Here is a 24370-nt window from a genome sequence, read left to right as displayed (position 1 = left end):
TAAATTCTTATCTAGCATGAGCCCTAGATACTTAACTTAATCTGACCAATTTATTGGAACCCCTCTCATCGTGACAACATGTCTACTTGAAGGTTTCAAATAAAGAGCTTTTGGTTTATGTGGGAAAATTATTAGTTGAGTTTTGGAAGTACTAAGAGAAATCTTCCATTTTTGCAAGTATGAAGAAAAAGTATCCACACTTTTTTTTGCAATCGACTACAGATGACGCACAGACTTTGCCCTTTGACGGAGAGGCCTGTGTCATCTGCAAACAAGGATTTTTGACATCCCTGAAGTAACTCAGGTTAGTCAGATGTAAAAATATTGTACAGTGGGATTCCGTTTTTGGCAACAAATTCGAAATTTGCAGTTGCCAAAAACGGAACCGTGCCAAAATCGGAACCCATTTTTTAATTTTCTTTTTCAATTATTGCTTCTAAGAACATCATGAGAATATTATTACAGCATCTTTATTTCATTTTCATTTTGCAGCGTTTGGTGGGGCAATGAGAGCGCAAGTCAGTCCAAAGCCGGGGGAAGGGATAGGTAATGGCCGTAATAGTCTATGCGGACCACTTGAACACCATCGGAAAGGATGAGAAGGGTTGGGGTAGGGTATAGGGAATGGAAAAGACTTGACACAGTAATGCGATTAATGCTGCAAAATGTAAATGTGCTGAAAGCAATTTAATTTGAGTTTTGAAGTTTGATTTGACTTATTAAAATTCCAAATAGATCGGCCATTGTAAAAGTAAGAAAGAATATGCTGATCGCTTTCTAGAAATTTTATAAACAACAAAATAATAACAATATGAGAGTGATGCTAAGGGCTGCTGATGACACAATGCGACGCTTTAGGAGATTTTGATACTAATTGAACATTACTATAAAGAGCGCAATTCAATCGATGGTGATAACTTTACAAACTTTATCTGTTTTTGCACTGATTGATTTCAAAAATATTTGATATTATTAGTTCATTTGTTTGTGTGATCTATGTGTTAATAATGGAAAAATTTTACATACCCTTGATGATAATACTTCCCTGACCAGAAATATTATATTTTGAGCGCCCTTTTCGAAGCTATTCTATCCAGGTATCCATGTACTGCTTTCAATCCTGAAATTATTCTTATTGTGCATGCTCATGCGTTATATTAGTGATGCTCATAATCATGCAACAGATAAGAAGGAGAGAAAAAGAGAATATAGGAACAGTGATTAGTAATGAGTTAATTATGTAGTTTTGTTAGAATTATATACAATTAAACAATAGTAACGAATAGCTTATAAAATGACTTTGCAGCATAGCTGAGCCTTTCGGATCGTAAGACCGATGTATAAAAATACAGTGGGATTCCGTTTTTGGCAACAAAGTCGAAATTTTCAGTTGCCAAAAGCGGAACCGTGCCAAAATCGGAACCCATTTTTTTTTTAGTTTTCAGCTCTTGGATTTGAAAACATCATTTGAATGTTATTACATCATCCTTATGGAACCATACGGCATCGAGACTTCGGAACGGTTCACTTCGAAGCAGATTTTCGTTGAGAAGGACTATGTCATGAATCCCCGTAATGTTAATTGTGACAAACACCCTACATACTTTTTACCACGTAAATGTCTTCAATTATTATTTTAGAAGCTTTGTGCACACTTTTTGTATGTGAGGGTCATGTAAAATCAATAATCGCATAAATGACCTTTATTAATTTCCTTAAAACTGTGTAAGAATACTTAAAAATGAAATGTATTGTTATATTTGTACAGAGACGTACTCATAAAACAAGCGCTGACTTACAAAACTGAATGAGTTTTTTTATTTAATGAATATTGAAAATCTGTTCATTTTTTAGGCTCTAGCGTAAAATTTAACAAAATCAGGTTTAGATTTGCTCCATCCATAAATATGGCATGTAATTTTGCAAAACACACAAACAAGCTTTTGATTCGTTGAGCTTGATATATGTTATAAAACTACTCAACGAGAATATACAGAATCCTACTATGAAACCTGAAGAGTCTGATAAGAATCTTCGGGTGCTCATAAGGAATCTACAGGAACACGTTTGGATTCTGAAGCATCTTGCTAGAAATCCGCAGGATTCCACATAGAATTCTCAGGATCTCGCTTAGGATTTTACTGCGATATTGCTGAAAATTCTCAAATTCTCTGATTGAAGTTTTTGAAAGTTTTTAATACTAGCACTATCACTGTCCAAATTCTTCTGGTAACCTTTTCAAAACCTCAAAAATTTCGCCATAAATACTCAAAATGCCACTAGAAATCCATATTATCGCTCTAGGAATTCACAGGAAGCTTTAGAAATCTTAAGAGTTTGTTAGAAATCACCAGATTTTGGACATTATACCCAATAATCAACTATACAATCTCAGGATCCTGCAAGAAATCCATAGTTTCCGCTAGGAATTTGCAGAAATCCTCAAGAATACGTTGAAACAACTGAGAAATCCCTTAAAACCTCCGAAGAATCCGGTTCGGAGTATAGTTATGAAACTCAATGACCCAGCTCGTAAAACAACAAAATGATTATGTTATGAGGCCCATATTCTTGATCAGGGATTGAATCCTGAGAAAATTGAGAGAATCGCTCACGTATCGCTCTCTGTAACTATCATAACATGCTGCACATTATGAGAGACTGTTTATCGTATACTGCTACAACTTTGATCAGATTGGGGGGATAGTAGTGTATGATAAAACCCCTCTAAACGTGCTCCAAGCCTGGGGGACACTATTGCTATTGGAAGTTCGTGGATTGTTTATCGTGCCAGTAAAGAAAAACACCTATCCCCAACGGTAAACAAGCGAGTAAAATGGGTTTTATCATCGCTCTCTCTTTGGGGCTCTCGCTCACTGCTTCCATTTATCAGACTTGTTACACCTTGCGATACAATGACGATCGTGGACCGCAACAGATGGGATATTTTTCTTTGCTTGCTTTGATCGTGCTTCATACTCAAATGAGAGCGAATTCTGCAAAGCCTGTTCTTGATTAAAAAAGTTGTATAGAATGTTGGATCGTCTTTTAACAAATCTAACGTCTTACAGAATCTCTAACAAAGCGGAAATGTAGTTATAGATAGTTGACGCAAAAGATCATTTTACATACTAATACCACAGACAAAAAGTTTAAACACTCTCAAGCGTATCTATCGTACGCTTCAATGATATTATTCAGAATAAAGTGTGGTATGGATGGTCGCATTTGTCATCATGACAATGGTATTGAAAGGTTCATTGTAATTCTTGAAAAATGAAATATAATTTAGTAAAATTTGCAGACGTTTTTTGGATTGTATTTTCTGCAACTTACTAGAATAACGCAATTTATTTTATGAAATTCCTTGAAACTTATGATACACGACATTTTGTTTTACAGTGATACCTCCATGAGTCGATGTTCCATGACTCGATATCGACTCATGGAACCATACTAAACACATAATTTCATGGTTACTATGATGATCCCTAGAAGCAGCTTTCCAAAGGATTGCTATTCCATGACTCGATATTTCCATGAGTCGATGGTCCCGTTAATATCGACTCATGGAGGTTTCACTGTATTTGTTTCTATTACTGTAGTGTGTTTTTATATACGTAATGTATGCAATTCCATAATAATAAGAACAGTGGACTAGGAAGGTGAGATTAAATTTATAAATACAGTATTGGACAAAACATTTGCAACTTTTTCGTTTTTCCATACAAAATGACCAACTTTGGTTAGCTAGATCTCAGTTATTTATGGACCGATTCGAATGAAACTTTCACAGAACATCAGATATAACTTGAATTTCAACAAATATTTTTGAATAATTTTTCCAATCACAAGTTTATAAGTAATAACGGTTTGACTAAAGTGTAATTTTCGACGAAAAATTCAAAACTTTTTATCTCAAATTACTGATAGCCCTACACAAAAACTGTCCTCAGCAAACTTATTCATCTCGTCAAAATCTACAACTTTGCTGAAGATACCATAAAGCTATTCCCTCAATATGTTTAGTTATGTCAATTATAAAAAAATTGTCAAAAAATTCACTTCAGTCAAATCGTTACTGCTTTTCAACTTGTGATTGGAAAAATCACTCAAAAATAAATGTTAAAATTCAAATTATGTCTGATGTTCTGTGGAACTTTCATTCAAATCGGTCCATAAATAGCTGAAATATAGTTTATCAAAGTTGGTCATTTTGTATGGAAAATCGAAAAAGTTGCAAATGTTTTGTCCAATACTGTATGTATGAGTTATAGACTTTTTGTTGCTCTTGTGTCAGTGTTAATGCTTTGTTCAAACAAGCTGAACCAAATCTGAAGCAAAGCGGTTTTAATAAGTGTATCACTTACTGGCAGACTCAAGTAGGCTGGTCACTCAGTATAAATGCCTAGGAAAAATATCTGTTCTCTAGTTGAGATACTTGTGAAGATTTATGTCCTCATGAAACGTTGCGTGTGACCAAGGATCATCCCGAAGTAAATAGGCGCGTACGAGAGCCCTTAGTGGTTGGTAGGACTTGGGGGAATTTCGACAAAAATTAAGCTCTAGAATGTAGTCGGTGAGTAGTTGACTTGCTATTGAAATGAATAGAGCAACAAACACAATAATACAAATTTACAAATTTTAGTGGAATTTAAAAATGTTGCCAAAAACGGATCCATTTTGTTGCCAAAATCGGGGGGTGCCAAAAATGGAGCATGCCAAAAACGGAGCATGCCAAAAACAGAATCCCACTGTAATTTGTTTCGAAATTGTCCGCGTGGTCTTCTAGTGCTCCTATTAGATAAGAATCAGTCATAGACATACATACCGAATGCTCGCCATGACCCTATGACCAACATTTGTATATGTATAGACTTAGCTGATGTGGCTTTTCTAATAGGTAGTTCTTTCACTCATTGATTGTCTTCAAAACCTTGTCAAGTAGAAAATTGATTTTATTTCATTTATTACTGCATTGTACTTATTAAGTATTAGGTATTATTTTATGTTTTTATCACTATTGATATTATCAAGGCCAGAATTCCCAGTGAGTGAAGAATTTTATAGTACTAGAACGTCATAGAAGATCGCTAAACATTACCTAATCATGGAACGGCTTTTTGCTCTATTATTTTAGGTAGATGCTATTGATCTCCCTTTGCTCCTATCCGCAACCCGGTGCACGCGCCCTGTTGGTTTTCGAAAACCTCGTAGATGATTACAAACCGTCAATGGCATTCCCAATTACTACCCCACATTGCACATTCAAGGGTCTAATTGTGCTCCTTACCCACCCTCAGTCTGTAATCTTCTCGCAAGTTTAGAATTATATTTTCCCGAAGTGAAAGCAATTTTGATGAGTGATAGCGCAGTGCAGCCCAACTGCATAGTACAGTAGTTTAACCAGAATCTTTAGGTCAGAAGATAAAATCTAAATTTTGTAATAAAAAGGTTGCCATTGCTTTGAAATTTACCCAACATCTAATCAAAACTACTGACAACAGCGATCAATTATCAAAATTCATCGCTCCCTGGAAAATATAATTCCAAGCCCAGGGAGAATATTATTACAGCATCTTTATGGAATTATATAACATCCAAACTTTGGAACTGACTGCAATTAAAAGGGCAAGCAAAAACAACTAAAACATAATCCATGAACCTTTCAAAAATCCCCAAAAATGTGTCAGAAATTTTCAATATCCCGATAGGAATTCACAGGATGCCCTAGAAACTGCAAGAGTTTGTTAGGAATCACCAGATTTCACACAGCATTCCCAACAACCAATTACACATTCTCAGGATCCCGTAAGAAACCTCCAGTGTTCACTAGGAATCTCCTGAATCCGTTGAAATGTCTGAGATGCCCCCTAAACCCATGAATCTCCTGAGGATTCTCCAGAGTGAAGTTAGGAAAGTCCCAGCTAGTAAGGAACATTTTGTAATTTATGGGACCCGTATCTTTGATTACAAATTTCGTATAGAATGTAGAATGGTCTTCAAAAAAGAACGTCTTACAGAATCTCTAAAACAATAAATTTCGCTAGTGAACTGCATTATCATTAACAACGCAATTTGCGCAATAGTAAATTCGTTAAAATTTAAGATACACGGCTTTTTGCTTTATTTGTTTCGATTACTGCGGTGTATTTTAACACACGCTATACGCATAATAATTATGCGGTAAAAACTACCATTTGTGGGCGCTCGCACCGGCAATTTTTAGAAGATCATAAATGCACTTGATTTTACCATATCTGTAACTGAAACCAGATGGATGAAAATTCTGTTCTGTTAAATGAAAAGTTCTGTTAAATGTACCAGTAATGTGGTGGGATATACCAGAAACATAGTAATTTGTTCTGAAATTCCATGATAGTTTTAAAAATGGTCGTAGTCAGATACAATAGTAAATTTTACTACATAATTCTTTCTCGTGTATGTACAGGGGATAGGCAAAATGATTGAGATAGGCAAAATTTTGCCTAAATTCAAATGCTCATAACTTTATGAAAAATTGATGAAATTGGATGCATCTAGAAGCAGTCGACGGCAAATTTGGTCTACTTTCAGGAACTTGCTTGGCCATGCATATTGGCCACTGGACACCGGAGATGTTCCGGATTTTCCGAGGTCATGTCTAAATGTCATTTTTTCTGTCACTTGTATTTTTGTGCGGTGTAAAGTTGGATAGATGTTTACTATTTTCCTAGAAACTAGAACTAATAGGAAGTTGAATGCCGCCAGACGCATCAAGATTGGTTGGAAATCTTCAGAAATATGACCATTTCCGTAAAATGGTTCCGGAAAACATGGTCAGTCATGTGTGTATTTCCAATTATGTAAAAGTGTGACAAAATTGATTGAAACTCTGTGTAAGCCATACACTTATTGCAGCTCTTGTGTCATTGATTGTGCTTTGTTCAAACTAGCAGTTTCCAAATCTGATGAAAAGTGGTTATTATTAAGTGTATTACCTACTGGTAGACTCAAGTGGGCTGGTTATACAGTATGAATGCCTGAAGGAAGAGTTTGGTCTCTACTTGAAATACTGGTGGAGATTAATGAACTCATGAAACGTTGCAAATGCATAACCAATGACCATTCCGTAGAAAATAAGCGCGCACGTGAGCCTGTAGTAGATGGTGGGATTTAATAATATCGCAAACGATGGAGCTCAGGAACATAGTTGGTGTGCAGTTGACCTGCTGTTTAAATAACTTAAGCAAAAGACACGAAAACACTTACAAAAATTTACTTATTTTGGTGGTATTCAAAAATGTTGCGAAAAACGGATCCATTTTGTTGCCAAAATCGGGGGGTGCCAAAAACGGAGCATGCCAAAAATGGAGCATGCCAAAAACGGAATCCCACTGTATAATATTGGTCCCAAAATGCTGCCTTGGGGAACACCAGCTCTTACAGGAAGTTTTTCAGACCTGGAGTTCTGATAATTAACGTGAAGTGTACGATTTGACTGATAACTTTGAATTATTCTAACAATATATGTTGGAAAATGAAAGTTTTTTAATTTTACGATCAAGCCTTCATGCCAAACACTTCTTCTTCTTCTTGACATTAACGTTCTCACTGGGAGAGAGCCTGCTTCTCAGCTTAGTGTTCTTATGAGCACTTACACAGTTATTAACTGAGAGCTTTCTTTGCCAAAGTTGCCATTTCGCATTCGTATATCGTGTGGTAGGTACGATGATACTCTATGCCCAGGGAAGTCAAGGAAATTTCCATTACGAAAAGATCCTGGACCGACCGGGAATCGAACCCAGACGCCTTCAGCATGGCTTTGCTTGGTAGCCGCGGACTCTAACTACTCGGCTAAAGAGGGCCAAACACTCTCGGATGCTTTTTCTATGTCTAGAAGAGCAAAACCAGTAGAATAGCCTTCAGATCAGAACCGATCAAATTTGTTACACGTAAAAGTTGATGAGAGATCGAATGTCCATGGCGGAATCCGAACTGTTCATTGGCAAAAATTGAATTTTCGTTGATGTGGGCCATCATGCTGTTCAAAATGACCTTTTCAAAAAAATTTCTGATGGAGGAAAGCAAACTGATTGGACGATAGCTAGAAGCTTCTGCAGGGTTTTTGTCTGGTTTTAAAATTGGAATAACCTTAGCATTTTTCCATTTGTCAGGAAAATATGCTAACTGAAAACATTTGTTAAATATATCAACTAAGAATGTTAAGCTACTTTTTGCAAATTTCTTGATGAGGATGTAGAAAATTCCATCATCGTCAGGAGCTTTCATATTTTTGAATTTTTTAATAATAGTTCTCACTTCTTCCAAATCAGTCTCCCAGGAATTTTCGAAAACGTTCTCTTAATTGAGAATATTTTCGAAGTCCTGAGTAACTTGATTTTCAATTGGACTAGTAAGTCCTAAGTTAAAATTGTGCGCGCTTTCAAACTGCATAGCAAGTTTTTGAGCTTTATCGCAATTAGTTAGTAATAATTTGTTTTCCTCTTTCAATGCCAGTATTGGCTTCTAAGACTTTTTCAAAATTTTAAATAATTTCCAAAAAAAGAGCTTAGAGCCAGAGTCCAATTGAGAAATTTTATTTTCAAAATTTTTGTTTCTTAATTGAGGAAAACGTTTCTTGATTTCTTTCTGCAAGTCTTGCCATATAATTTTCATAGCAGGATCGCGAGTGCGTTGCAATTGCTTTCTTCTCACGTTTTTAAGACAGATCAAGAGTATGAGATCATCATCTATAATCATGGATTCAAATTTTATTTCACATTTTGGAATTGCAATGCTCCTGGCAAGAGGGCTCATTGGAATTATCTATCTATATAAATAAAAATGGAGTGGTGTTTGTATGTCACGAAATGGCTTGAGAACGGGACAACCGATTTGCACAATTCTTTCACTGTTGTTTTCTTGAAGGGTTCCGACGTGTTCGTGTGATGGAAAAGTTTAGGGAAGTTTTCGGAAAAATTGGTAAAACGGGAGAGTACTAATAAGTCATTTTGTATGGCAGGTCCCATGACAAGTTTCAACAGCCTACTTGATGGCAAGACGAAGTTTGCCGGGACCACTAGTTTGAAATAAAAATAGCATGAACTACGTGTTACTTCTTAAGGAAGATCAACGGTCAATCAGTTTCACTACTATTGTTCATCTTTTTTTTTTTGTTCAACTTACGCGATTCATCGAAGGATTGAACTTGTTCAGCATGTAGCATTCAAAGGGAAAGCAAATGCTCACCATGTAAGATTTACTTACTTCAGTCATCTCAGCTCTGGAATATCTGTAAAATAGCCATGACAGTATAACAGTGTAATCAGTTTAAAAACAGGAAAATACCGATATGTCGCCAAACAAGCATAAAGATCATCATCTGATAGAGAGATGGAATAATTTCAAAGCGCTCTTGGATTGCTGATAATATCTTTTGCCATCTGAAGATGATCTAAGTGATCAGATGAGATTGTAATGCCTGGTTATGTGACCCTAATGGGACCTAAAAAAAGACTGGAACAAGAACTTTAATTTTGTCCCGAGCTCTACAGACGTTGGGTAGGTATACCAGAAAAGCGGTTCAAAATTCAAAAATGTTTGAGAATTCAATCTTCCATACCCTCCTTACCATAAAAATAGTGTTCTGTGAAATTTTCAGCTTTTCTTTTAGCTCAAAAGGGATTTGTTTCTTCAGCAACATCCTTCATTAAGGTTTGAAGAATGAGTTTTCAATATTGGATGATAAATGTGTACTTACGCTACAGTACTAGCGTGTTTGAAACATTTCTCTAAATTTCTCCATAATTATTTCCATATAAGCCTACATTGTCTTTCGGCCACCTTTAAATCACCACCTAGGAACCTGAAAATTTTACGAACACTATTTTTATGGTAAGGATGGTAAGGATCATATGGGAGATTGGATTTTCAAACATTTTCAAAATTTGAATCGCCTTAGTGTACCAGTTATGGCCATAGTGGTACGTTATTTCGCCATACGTGACTGTAGTTCAATTATTTTTAAAAATTTTAATTATTTTTTGTGTTTAAGAAGTAAGATGTTACTGAATATGAGAAACAATCTGTTGCCTAAGATATTTACATGGGCCATGACTTCGCGTCGACCCATTCTATAAACAGAAGAGTTCTTTAAAAACTTGTTAAAATATAAATCCAAAGTATCGGAAAACAAGCAAGTTATTGCAATATGCTATTTGCATCTGAAACAAAACCAAGGAGATTTCGGCAGAGCTTCTTTGCTCTTCGGTCGAACTACATACAACTACACTGCCGTGAATCGCAAGTCAGTCCCATCTGCATTTTTGGCAAAATTGAGTTGAGTTCAATTTTCAACATATCTTCCAATGCTCTTTCAGCTGCACTAATGAGATAAAATGTTTTGTTCGGAAAAAATTTGGCTTGCTGTAATTGTCCCATAATGAAATGTAACCGCATATCAGTCCCACTACAGATTACCGCACCGTTTAACACAAAAATGAGCCGTATTTTGATCATCTTTACATTTTTCTCGGAAGGATATGATAATGATAAGCAATGTGTGAAAGTTTCATTAAGATTGAAACATGTTCCAATCCTCTGGAATTTTTTGAATATTCGTATGGAAAACGAGTTTGGAAACTTCACAGCCCATTTTCTCAATGCCTACTTTTTACAGATGGGACTGACTTGCGATTCACGGCAGTACAGCACCCTAAAATATCAATAACCTGTTAAGGCGAAGTAAGCCGTCATTGAAATTTGTACGCGTCGTTGATGATTATTGCTAATTCATCTCACGAATTCGAATCAAAGAAAATCAGTTGGGTTTGCACTGACACAGCTGAAAAAGTATCAGCATACTTAATGCATGTTAGCGCGTACAGTGATACTTTTTCAAGTCAATATAAACTATCAAGACTGAATGGTCTAATCGCTTATCAAAGTGAATCCTATGACCCAACGATCCTCCCCATTAACAAACATCCCTCCCAGTAACCTTTGTGGAGATGCAGAGGCAAACACGGTCTCCAAAAAGCAAAGGTTACACACTAACATTCCTTCCCCCAATCCCACCTGACTGCAAGGACGTGGCCGGCGCCGTTATTGACCCTGTATAAATAGAGGCACTGAATTATGCACACTGAAGAAGATTATGGCCAATCCCAACCGAACTTCTAGTTGATTCTTTGTGCATTTTCACTGACTTCAGTCAATCACGGAATAGCAACCATTGATATGTGTAGTCAGTCTAAGCTAAGCTAAGCTCAATATAAACTATCAAGACTGAGTTTTTCACTTTGAATTTCATGCTGAAAAATCATCATTGTTGCCAAAACGAATGACGGGCTACTTAGCCTTAAACAGTGAGAACCACTCGTCATTATCAAAATATAAGATATTTATTGAAAATTTGGATAAAGAAAACCAATGCCATACCTTAAAATTACCATCTAGCGCCGAGAGCGGGAACGTCTGCCCCGACGACGATTGCTTCGGCTTCTGGAGCGTGACCGCGATGAGGACCTATTGCGACGACTACGGGACCGTTTCCTCGCGCTACTCCGTGTTCGTCCACCACGTTGTGCTCCAGCAGCAGCTTGAGTTATTCCGGATACCGTCATCCGGTGCCGCACATTCCGAACTGGGTCCAGTTCAGACGGGACGTATCCTGCGCGCAGTTGCTTCTCAGGTAGGCGCGGAAAAGTTCTCGGTGGCAGCATTTGCCCGTCAGTTGCTTGTTCTACGCCCTCAACGTTTTCAATTTTGAGTCCTGGAGCGTCAGAAGTCAGTAGTAGTAGCTGGGAGGCGAAATTGAGCGAATCCTGTGGATTCTCCAACGGCACTAGCAGTTTGATGCGGTTGCGTTGCACAGATACCAACCCCAAACGACGGCCTTCAGCAAGCGCTTGTTCCAGGTGGGAACTTGCCTTTTCCGGGGGCGTAGATTCTGCGCTGATTCCGCCCAGAAGGGATTCAACTGTGACGGCTAATGAAAGAGGGAGCTTTGATGGGAATTGGAGATTTATGGAGCCAGTGTAGACGGACTTACCTTTATCGCCGGACTGTTGGATAAGTTTGAGCACCTCGGGTAACATTTCAGGCTTTTGGGAGGAACACAGGAATCAATCTTGAGGGCAAAAGATCCTCTTCGGAATGACAATTTCTGAAGGACTGCAATATGATAGGGTTGCTATGATGAGGTTTTTTGGTATTCCAAATTGTGATCCATGACGTGAGAGATTAGCCAAAGTTTTGATTTATGGTTGGCCCAAGGGTTGGTCCCGCAATTTGCGCATACAAACTTTTTGGTATCCTCCTTCACAGGATAGACGTCCTTAGCGTGAGAAGAACCTTCGTAAATCATACATTTAGCATCCATGCGGCAATGTTTAGTACCATGACTTCACTCTTGGCACCAACGGGACTGAATGGGGTTCTGAAAATTTCCTCCAGGTTTCCGCAATTGTTCCCATGTCACATGGATATCTAACATAATAAGTCTTGCTTTTTCTAAAGCTTTAATATTATTTAGATCACTTTTGTTACAGTGAACTTACTATTCTTGAGACAGCCTTTTCTCTTTTTCATAATGATTATTAGGACTGGGGAAAATCCAAGTAAATCATGTATTCCGTTTTTGATCTCTTGAGGTGACTAGTCACTTGAAAGACCATCCAAGACGACCTTGAACAAACGTTGCGATTTGGATGGAAACCTTGATTCCCCTAATGGAGTTCAAGATCTCCTGCCTAAATCCTCCAAATTCGGAACAACTGACCACGATAGGCGGCACCCTTACTTAGTTTCTTCACTTGAATCAAAGAGCCTGGACTAGAGGCTACTTTGTGCACGCACAGCGCTGATCGTTCATTGCCCCGTTTTGAGCTTCCAAACTCACATCCGTCATCTACACTGACCTAGACTAGAGCGACCGGTGGAATTTTCATTCAAGAAAAAAATAGCTATAAATTCCCACCCGATTCGACAGTGAAAAAATGTTGGAGTGAAATAAAGTTTTGTTTACGTTCTTTCGTTGGTCGTCGTCGCGCTCGTCGCACCCATTCCACCCCTCTGAATGCACTCACCGAGCTTGCTGAAGGTAAAGGCCGGACCAGGCCAGATCAGGCAAGGCAACGACGGGTACTGGATGAAAGGCTGAATAAGGACGGTGGTGGGACCTGTTGGTGGTGGATCATGAACGGAATACACGCCGCCGCCACGATTTTTTTTCTGCCTTCTGTATCACATGAATCGCACTCACTCTCCAACCTTTTCCCCTCGTTGTCCCGCCTTTTCAAACGGCCTCTACAGTCCTCAGACTACTCAGTGTCTCTATCTGTTCGCTGGTGGCACTACGCCACGTCCAATGATGGTCTGGTTTTGGTTGAATGTCTATCGACAACGATGATGATGATGACGAGGACCAGCAGGGGTGGTAGCAAATTTTTTTTTCAACTGAAATGGTTATTAAAGTTACTATTTTTCCTTTACTTGAAAGGAATTTCTATTTGAAATGCCTGATCAAGGATTCCTACAGGAAAAATTCTCCAAGATAATATTCCATGATTTCCCTCAAATTTTTCCACCAATTCTCCAGACTTTAGCAGTCCTTTCAAAGATCCACACAGGAGTTCTTCCTAGAAAACCCCCAAATGTTTATGTCCCTTCAAGTTTAGAGCTTGATTAGATGGATTGTATCGTGCACTGTTGTCTCTCCAATCTCAACGGAGCTGTAGCAGAAGATGATAGACAGATTCTCATGATGCGCTGTGGATCATGATTGCTACAGAGAGAAAAATTCAATCCCTGATTGCAAGTGACTTAATTTTGTAACCTCTGTCTTGTTCAGCTGATTTACCTTCTTTGCAGCAGTTCATTTCTAAATTAAAAACGCCGAGAATTTTATGTGCATCGTTACATGTCGTTCTGTAAAACTGCAATAACTTTTATAGTTTCCATTTATTCCAATACTTGTCTTTGAATTGACAGATAAAAATTGCATTCTTGAAGAATATAGAGAGTTGAACCCACATCTATGTCTTATTCTTGCATGGGAAACATATAATCCATCGATAGAAAGTCTCATAGCGGAAAAGCACTAATTTTCAAACCATTCGTACGATTTTGGCCTATTTTGTATGGAAATTCGAAAATTGGCACAGATTTTGAAATTTATAATTATTTTAGGAATTTCTCAAACATATTCTGCAGGACTTTCTGAAGAAATTTGTATATTATAAATATTATTAATTTTCTTCAAGATGACAACGTTTCTATATAGTTTGATAAAAGTTCTATATAGTTTGATAAAAGTTACCAACGTATCTATATAGTTTGATATAACTTACCACTTCACCCATCTGATAACCTAAAGTTCCTAAAATCGCGAAGAAGCTTGCAGGTACCGTAATCCGGGGTAACATTGATCATTTTTTTGAATATTTCTTAAATATTTCGTTTGAAAATGCAAATGTTGCAAATTTTATAATTTTTAAACAAGTACTGCCACCCATAGCTCGTGGCTATATATTGTATTTTGTTTTAAAAAAAAATTAAGCATGTTTAAAAAATGTTTTAAGCGATTTTTTGATTAAGCTGATATGGGGTAACATTGAACACCTATGTAAACAACATTCGGTAATATTGAAAATGTCATTAATTACTTAAATCATGGCCCCTGAAGCCGAATATGAATGCCAAATGCTTACACGTCATTTACTTTTTGAGTTATTTTATGATTAAAAACACCTCGAGCCACGGAATACGCCTAAAGGTAGGCAATTTCCTTAGGGATTTTTTCATTATTAACAGTAATTCGGTAATGTTGCCTAATTGAGCATACTTTTGAGAGTTTTGACAACGGAATCGTTTTCGGCGATGCCATTTTTAGTAGGAACCGCATTTTCCTTGCTCATATCGTTTGCAGAACTTATGTGAGATATGAATCTTCGGTAGTGTTATCCTTAACCATTAAAATCATTGTTTCGAAAAGTTGCCAACTTTACGCATAAGGTAAACGCAATTTTCGCAAAAGTCTTCACTTCCATTAGCTTATGAATATGAGAAAGAGAAGCACCATTAATGATTTGGAAATGTTCCATCAATAAATGATACTTTTTACGAGATGAGTCATTCCGATCAATTCGTCCCCTTGATGCTACAACTAGATAACTCGAAAATCAAAATTTTGAGATGTGCAACGTTTTAAATATGACCGTTTTACAAGGTGATGGTTAATCGCAGAGAATATGATTCGCAAATAAACTTCAACTTATGTATTTTGAATCACACGCTTATGAGCTGTGGATTTTTTGCAGATCTAATTGAGAATAATATTTTGACATATTGAAGTCAAAAATTTCAAATTTCGAGTTATCTAGTTGTAGCATTAAGGGGACGAATTGTACCCCGCTGATCAATGATACCCCGGATTACGGTATATTCTTTCTGCAAGTAGCTGAACTTCTGATTTATCGAGTTGAAGTAATAATAGAGAATGCGTTTTCGAACTTAGATTGGAGCTAGAAAAATCCGTCCTGAATCACAGTACCAATCCCAGCCCGATTTAGGTTCGACCGAACTAAGATTTGCTCGATGTTGGTTTGTTTACGTTCCTAATAACGAAAACGACATACGTAAATCTCGAAAGTTTTGCCCAGCTTGTTCCAGAAAAAAAAATCAGGTAATGAGTGAGAAAGTTTCACAAAAATTTCGAAATGAACGCATTCCAAAAGTACCGTTTTTAATATGTATGTCGTTTAGAATCATTTCAATAACTGTTTTAGTGTTCTATGACTTTAAAACATGTCTTTCCAAATGTTTTGGATGGAACATTTCGAAACATGGTGTTTTATATATAAGACAAATAAATTGGAATAGTTTTACACAACTGGTCTTCGTGGATTACTAAAAGATTGGAGTGAACGATAATGATATGTATCTATCGCGTTAGCTAGTTCAAGGACAGATTCTTTGAAATCTTTGGAAGAGTCTTTGAAGTATGTTTTGATATCGTTAGAGAAATTATTGGTTGAAATGGTGAAGAAACCCTGAATGACCATTCTGGAGGATATCATAACAAATCAGTATAGCATCTCTCTTAAAGATGTCTCAAATGTAAATCTTGGAAAAAATCCTAACAAAATCGATAGAGAAATCACTGGAGGGACTTCTCTTTGAAAAATGTGTGAACGAATCTGTGGAGGAATCCCCGAAAAATTCCATGTTGAAGTCTTTGTAGTAGTTACTAGAGATTTCTAAGAAAAAAGATGAATTCTTGAAGCTATATTGAACTAAATTCATGGAGGAATTCCTTAGCCAGTTGAAGAATCCATAAATGAATTTGTACTAAAATTTTCGTAGTAATATTTACAAAAACCAATACTAAAACAATACCAGAAATAATTTCTGAATGAATAAGTATAAGCATAAGCATTGACGACCGTACATACGTGATTGCTACTTCGTAACTTGGGAGTAGCATATCATCTTCAATGTACAATTTCGGGGACTCCAAACTTAGTAATGTAGATAAATGCGCCGGCCACATCCTGACGGTCATCGGGGAAGGGAAGGAATGTCAGTGTGACATCCATTGCTAATAGAGATCGAGATCACCTCTGCATCTCCATGGTTATCACAGGAAGGAGTTTTGTTTGTGGGAGGCTTCAAAAGCTACTTGATCAAGATTCACCTTGGTAAGTGATCCAATTCATGTAGCCTCAATTTAAAATGTTATCTATCAATGCGTCGACATTTATATGTCGAACTATTCAAAGGTTATTTGTAGTAAAGCTGATGCAAATATTATTTTTTTTTATGTCCGAGACCACTTGGAAGGTACGAGGGGGGGATAAAAATGAATAGGGAACAAAAAAATAAAATGCGAAAGAAAGTTAATTCCACCATTTATTGTTTAATTACTTTTTGAAAAAGGTGACAATAAATAAACCTCATGCTTGACATTCACTTAGGTTTTCCATAGGGTATTTGATTCAATGGCTTCTTTCCCTTGGAAAACTTTAAAGTCAAACAAAAACAAAAGAACTTTTTTTTCTTCCCCTCAATATTTTCGACATACATATTTTGACATAGAAGAAAATTAATATTTGTATCAGCCTAATTGCGACAAAGAAATAAAAGAGTGTGTGCATCTCTCTGACAATCTAATGGAGTACGATTTTTGTAACAATTTCATGCGACAAAAGCGATGTTCATAACATTATATTCACGATAGAGATTGATAAGTGTGCGTATGACAATGAAGAGTAACGCTTGTGAGAAAGAGTCGTTTCCCAATAAAAAACACGTAAGAATTTCATACTAATTTCTAATGGAATAAACACATAGGAAGCAGCTAATGAGACTTCTAAGAAAAATGTGTGAACTTCAATCGGATCATTGAGTTCATAGTTCAAATAGGTGTAATATCATAAGATAGCCTTATGAAGGATCGAAGATATCAATTATGGGATTCTTCAGGATCATTTTGTATTTAGAGAATCGCTTTTTGAACTTAAGAAACGAAAGATATTCATAAGATCTCTAATGATAACGAATCGAATTTCTTGTGAATATCGGACGTTTTCTGTTTCATAAGAATCTTATGAAAGAGAGAAAACCAGACAAGAAATCAATTCACAAGCGAAATTCGTACGTAATTTTTGGCTCCGTGATGAATAAGCCACGATATAAATTTAGGCGGCCCAGATAGCCGTAGCGGTAAACGCGCAGCTATTCAGCAAGGCCAAGCTGAGGGTCGTGGGTTCGAGGATCTTTTCGGGTTGGAAATTTTCTCGACTTCCCTGGGCATAGAGTATCTTCGTACCTGCCACACGATATACGCATGCAAAAATGGTCATTGGCACAGTAAGCTCTCAGTTAATAACTGTGGAAGTGCTCATAAGAACACTAAGCTGAGAAGCAGGCTCTGTCTCAGTGGAGACGTAATGCCAGAAAGAAGAAGAAGAAGATAAATTTAAGTTATCACAAACATGAAACGAGCTCACCAGTTGGTAATCCATCTTTTTGGTAAATGTCTCTTTGTTTTCATTATCCCATGGTGTTCTTGGACCTTGTACACGCTCAAAAAAGCGTTCTGGAAAACGTGAACTGTCAAAAATACACCGTGAACTACCATCATTGCTCACAGATACATGATCTAGTTCACGTTGTATTTTTGCTTGTTGACGAGTTCACGTCTGCTGTTCACGGATACGAGAACGGATTTTTTCTGTGTATGGCCTCTTTCTGGTTTCCGTTCATTCTCTTTTTTCAAACAGAAGATCTCTAAAGTTCCTATTTTAAAATCCACTCAGTCGCCCCCAGCCCTGCCTGAGGACGACTACGGCAGAAAGCACCAGCTGCGGTAAAGTGCTGCGACTGCGAAAGTACATTGACCCAATGCTGCGCCACGGCGTTTCCTCGTCTGCCTCCGCCCCTTTCCGATCCTCGGGATCATCTGCCTGCGCGTCTGAATACGGTGGCAAAACTTGGCTGCTGAAACGGAGAGACGATATGCGGCGGCGAATGCAACAGCAGTCAGTCAGTGCCTTTACCATACTCTGTACGACCTTGACTTTGGTCTCGGTCCGCCTCGCCGAGACTGCTTCTTCACCTCCACCTCCCCTTGTCCCTCCCAAAGGTCCCTCTGGGTGCCGTACTCGTCGTAGCAGTGTTCCTTCCATTGATGGGTTTTCGTTATGTTTTATTTTTCGCATTCACTTTTTTTCTCCTTTCTCTCAAACTTTTCTGCTCTACTGACTTATTGACCGAGTTTGTTTTGACTGCTGGGCTCTAGGTTTCGCTCGGTGGTTGTTCGGTGGTGGAGGTGCTTCCCTCAAATGTTCCCTCGATGAGTAATCACACCAGCGCTACAACATGTTATGTATTATGTATCCGGTAGAAATCAAGACCAACATTTATTTATAATTATTTTTTTCTCGGGCCTCGTGCGTCGCAGCGAATATGTGGATAGTGCGCTGTGTTCATAAAAATCATAAGAATGCAGCGCCACACTAAAAAACTGATTTCAAAATCGCGCGAGTTGAGGCGCGTCGCGAGTCTCACTGGCGCGATCCGGTTTGGTGGCGGTGCGACAATAATGACTGTTCTCGCAGTGAACTGGTTTTTTCAGCTCTGTATATTTGTGAGATTAGTTTTGATTGACGTGACGGGCACTTCGTGTTCCGTTGGAATTTGATCGGCAATCACATCTAAATGTTGAATTTTAATCTTCGTTTCCATCTTAAATAGAAGCCTCTATGTCCGGATGGATTTGTAAGGTTCTCGTTTCAGAAGAAATTGGCGTTTATCTTACAGGGAATGGAAGCCTCCAAATCCTTTTCAACAAACTTGGAGTATCCCAAATGAATCAGCATTTGATTTTTTCACGCGAAAACGTAGCTTTTCAATTCATGGTTATTCACGAAGCATATGCGTAGTTGATAAGCGTTATCGCTAAAAGAAATCCATCAATATTTTAGGTACACTCACAATTACCTCTTTGTCCAGAAGTTTTCGCGTTCCATTTTAAGTCAAGCTGTCTGGCTCGGTATTGCTCACTAGCGATAGCACTTCCCGTCGGTGAGTGGAAGTCTATTTTAAAAGCGTGTTTTGTATACACCAGAGTGCAGCCATCCAAGATTCTCGGAAGCTCCGAAAGCACGTGCTGAATCACTCTCCAAGGTATACACAAACGCATTCGCAGCTTCTTCATTCGCCGGTTTGAGGTTTGGATATTTTATACAATATCACAACGACGATGCTCGACGTTCACCACACACGGTGACTGTTGGAAGGCCAACAACAGGAGCCAAAACCCCCCAAAGTTGCATCCTCACGTACCATCCATCCTCGCCAGTATGAAACGTTTTCCTTTTTCGATTTCGTACCCCTGTAGTCCTCGTCCTGCCCCCATTGGTAACCTATAGCGCTGAGAAAGGATCCCAACGTGGAGCCTTTCCTGCGTTTCCAAGCTCTGGTGCGGATGCTGGATTCTACCACGTGCTTCTTTCCATACATACAACCGTAGTCTTCACGCGCCGGGCATATTCAGCCAGTCAGTGTGTAGTGTGGTGCAGAGCCGGGCGGTATTGTGTGTACTGTAGTGTACGCCTTCCGCCTTCATCAGCATCATCATTGTGCGTTCCGGTTCGGTCCGTGGAGGCATCGGCGGGATCCGTTGGGAAGCCGGGAGGAAGCTTTATATATGTGCAGCTGCACTTGGACGACTACGACGCGAGACTGCTCTGCATCCACGATGAAGCTGCCGCCGGCAAGCTCAAGGTTGCAGCGAATTGTGCGTACATAGATGTTGGTGAATCGCTGCCGGTTGCGAACTCCCACTTCTCCCCTGAATGCTTCCAATATCCGTTCTATTGAACGCTGCTGGAAGTGTGAAACGGAAGTGGCTCACAGAACTGCGTGGTTTCTCATCCTGATGTATGCGTTTTCGAATTCGATGCAATTGTTTTCACAATAGCTGTGGATTATCCACTTTAGTCGGCTGGAAGTTGAGTCATCGTTCGCTCGGTAGAACGAGTATCAGTTACTCTACGGTCGTAAATCAAAATTCAGAACCCACCTTCACTTTCGATGCGACCGGGTTCGTGTTCGAAGAGGTACTTAGGCGTAGCCAGGCTTTCCATGAGGGAGGCGAACGACTATAAAGACAGGCAAGTTTCTTTTTAAAGACTTGGTCATTATTTTGGTGCAAGTCTCTACAGTCGACTCTCCATATCTCGATGTTCTACATCTCGATATCTCTCCCTATGTCGATGATTTCATAAGTCCCTTCAGTCTGCATACATTTTCACTCTCCATATCTCGATATCCTCCTTATCTCGATATCTCCATATCTCGATGTGTTTCTGTTCATTTTTCGCTCTCAATTTTCTCCGTATGTCGATATGACCAATATCGAAGGTTACTAGACCAATGTTTTGGGATTCAAAACAAATTAGGAGCGCAAAATGACGTCTGTTTGTGTATTACTTTCTTGGCAACGGAGTGTTTGTCAATCTAGTATTCATCAAAAATTCGTTCTTTGTCTCGATCTCTCCCTATCTCGATGGTCCCTTCGATATCGAGATGTGGAGAGGCGACTGTATTTTTATTGGAAGGTTTAGGGGACGGGCCTGATATAGTGGTTTGAACTCACCCGACCAGTGGATTACAACAAAATTGTAGCACAATTATATCAAGATTTGTTACAAATAACAAATTTTGTTTCATGTTTGTTAGAATCACTGAGTTGATCGAGGAAATTATAGCATAAATAACACAAAATCAGTTATAATGACATAGGCTGTTTTAAATTTGTTTCAATTTAAAACATAATTATAACACAACTTTTTATTAAAAAATGAGAAGAATTGCTTATAACAAATTTTGTTATATAACAAAATGAGTTATATATTTTTTTATTTAGAACATAATGAGTCACATTTTTGTTTAAATTATAACATATTTTGTTTAGTGTAGAGGTAATTGTGTTATACTGTTTGTTATTACAACTACTAATCAGCCAAAATTATAACATATTTTGATAGAGAATCGCGCAAACTGAGTTTCAAAATCTGTTACAACTCTGTTATAATCCACTGCTCGGGCATGCCTCTCATTCCGAGGACCTGGATTTAAAACCCATCCGCCTGGTCACTTATAACCAGTGGTGGACAAGTTTGCATCGCGAAGAACCTCACCCCCAGACTCGCAAACAGGCTTCTCACACCAACAGCCGCCTACTTGGTAGAGCATGTAAAATATGGCTTAATTCATAACAAATATTGGAAAGGATTTTAGACCTGGCTAAGTTTTCTTTAGATTGATGGCAGAAATTTAACCTGTTGTGGAAAAGTCCAACAAAATCGACCATAGTTTTTTTTTTTTTCATTCCAGTAATAAATTCTTTCTATGATTTTGCTTCATTTTTTCAAGTTATTTTGCATGAATAAACTAATTGTTAGAGCTCTAAACTACATTTTTCCAAGAAACCTTCGTTTCAAATTCTCAAAATATTCCAAAAGTTATTTGACAAATTTCCAACAAGTTTGTAGCATAATTTTTGGGCCCACTCCTCGATATGATGAATTTTACTATAATAAAGTTCCTCAACGAATATCAAAAGGTGGCTACAAATTTTTGCTAATTAAATATTATTGTGAAATTCCAGTAGGTCTGCCATTCCTTTTGTATCTAATATTTATCCACAAATAGATTCCGAAACATGTTCTCGAATTCAACTAAAGAAAATTTTACCTTTCAAAAGTTCTTGCATCTCTTTCAAAAAAATCACTGATTCTGTCAAATCTTTTGTTGAGATATTTCACTGAAAGTTCAAAGTTTTCAAAAACACTGCTAATAGTTTCGCATTAATTTGCTACAGTTGCCACCACAATAATTAAAAATAAATAGTCCCACTAAAAAAGTTTGTTTCGAGTTTCTGCAAGTAGAAATTTATAAAATTTAGGATTTTATACAAAACGGTTTCTAAAATACATTCTGTAAAATTTCCTTTTAACTCCAATAATTATCCATTCCAAAAAAAAAATAAGAAAAAAAAACAACATATTTTGAAGCAAATCTACAAAAAAAAGAAAGCCTTTCCGTCAGGTATATTGTAAGGAATTTTGTCAAAAAGTTTGTAAAATTCTTCATTGAATTCTTAAATGTTCAAGAGATATTTTAAACAATTTGGTTGACACAACGAAAAAAAAACCTGGTTAGATCAGGAAGCCTAAGAAAATGCTGGAAAATTTGATTGAATAATAACTACTAATCTCGGGATTGATATTCCGTGGAAATTTCAGGAAGAACTCAGTGAAAACTTGTATACAAGTTTTTGAAAGAAGCAATGAATTAGTACGGACATAATTCATAAAGAAATCACCGTAGGAATTCTCAGAGGCATCTCTCAAAAGCACATGGTTGAGCGATTTCAGGAAGAGTATCTGGCGGAATCTTTAGAGTAATAACTGAAGCCATCTTTAAAAAAATGCTGGTTGCATCTCGATGACCTGCATGAAAATCAAACAAATGAATCACTGGATGAATTCCTGAAAAAAATTTGGGAGTGATACTTCAATGAAATTTCGAGCAAAAAAAAAACACAAAAAACAAATGTTGATGTGGCGTAATGCCCGGATTCTTTGATCAATCTTTAAAGAATCTTGTTAAAATCACTCTTGGAGTTCCCTGGTGCATGTTTACTCGTTTTTCCCTTCGAAAATTTTCTAAGATTTTTCAAGAATTGTTTTTTAAATGTTTCGTATTCAATACTTTCAGAATCGACACCTAAAATTTATCTAGAGATTATTTCACCAATTAAAAAAATATATTTTCTAGAATTCATTTGAATATTTATTATTCCTAGAATTCATCCAACGTTGTGTTCTTAGAATATATAATTCCTCGAAATGTTCCTTGATAAATAAAGAGTATTCTGCGCTAAATTTAAAAAATTCACAAAATAAGGCGAAGATTCATAAAAATTCCATGAATAGGATCCGGTTCCCTACTGCATTCTAAAGGAGCATCTCTACGGATTCTCGATAAGATGGATTTAGAGAATCTTCTGAAAATATCGTCCATTGGTGTCACCAGAGCACATTCAAAAAATCTTTCAGAAATTTTAGGGCTTTTTGTACGGGTGTTCTTAGACAATTTGGAAAGGAAATTCCTGCAACTTTTGAAAGAATTTCCCGAGTTCTTGAAGAAAAAACGGTTGAAGTGCCGAAGAAAACCCTGAAGGTTTTAACGTAATTCCTGTTATATTTGATGTTGAAATTTAAGAGGAGTTTTTCTGGAAGGATCCTCGCCAAAAATTCTATGGTAATTTCGGTGATATCCTAGAGAAGTTGTATTTTTCTGGCAAATAAGTATCATTTCTTAATGATGCTTAAGAGCAGGCTTCCGAATTCTCACTCACTCTCACGATAATGGATTTATCCCTTACAGCAATTTTCAGCGATAAGCTGCCTTGCGATTTTATCCGTCCACAAAACAAAGCGAAAAGAGATAATTGCACATCTCCGCAGATGTGAGAAGTTTGTTTTCTCTTTCTCCGATCCATGGAGAACTTTTCATGTATCCATCGCCACGAGCAGCAGTTGCACCAAATTAACCACTCCTTTCGTCAAGTTGGTGTGGTAGCATGGTTAGCGTGCATGCATCGCGGTAGTTTTTAGCAATGTTCTAGGTTCGAATCCCGTCGCCGGCACTAGTTTTTATTTATCCACATAGTGATAATTCTCTGGAGACGAACCAGCCACAGGCTGAAAGTCTCGATAATAAAGATAATAATAATAAGTGATAATTCTCGGGAGCAGTTGGTGAGCGAAAATACGATGGTGTGAAAAATAAATTATCGCCAGAGTGGAGTGGT

The 24370-nt window shown here is 37.6% G+C and overlaps 2 protein-coding genes across 10 annotated transcripts in view; one reads left to right on the top strand and one right to left on the bottom strand.

Moving 5' to 3' along the window:
- The window catches only part of LOC23687700 (trithorax group protein osa), a 566458-nt gene that overhangs the window by 429331 nt on the left and 112757 nt on the right, over window positions 1-24370 (top strand). The window lies entirely within an intron of this gene.
- LOC110678743 lies at window positions 11365-12202 on the bottom strand. Its single transcript, XM_021852033.1, has 2 exons — window positions 12035-12202; window positions 11365-11971 (listed from the first exon to the last, which is right to left on the bottom strand). The coding sequence occupies exons 1-2, from the start codon at window positions 12078-12080 to the stop codon at window positions 11436-11438; spliced, it is 582 nt and encodes a 193-aa protein (XP_021707725.1). The 5' UTR covers window positions 12081-12202; the 3' UTR covers window positions 11365-11435.

This window comes from Aedes aegypti, chromosome 3, assembly GCF_002204515.2.
Source record: "Aedes aegypti strain LVP_AGWG chromosome 3, AaegL5.0 Primary Assembly, whole genome shotgun sequence".
In the NCBI taxonomy this organism is placed as follows: domain Eukaryota; kingdom Metazoa; phylum Arthropoda; class Insecta; order Diptera; family Culicidae; genus Aedes; species Aedes aegypti.
This window is presented reverse-complemented; position numbering and strand designations above follow the sequence as displayed.

Bases quoted from the DNA above. Each gene is read 5' to 3' on its own strand.
- LOC110678743 (XM_021852033.1), bottom strand. From the start codon at position 12,080: ATGTTACCCGAGGTGCTCAAACTTATCCAACAGTCCGGCGATAAAG. The intron at 11,972-12,034 runs GTAAGTCCGTCT...CTCTTTCATTAG, and splicing joins CCAACAGTCCGGCGATAAAG to CCGTCACAGTTGAATCCCTT.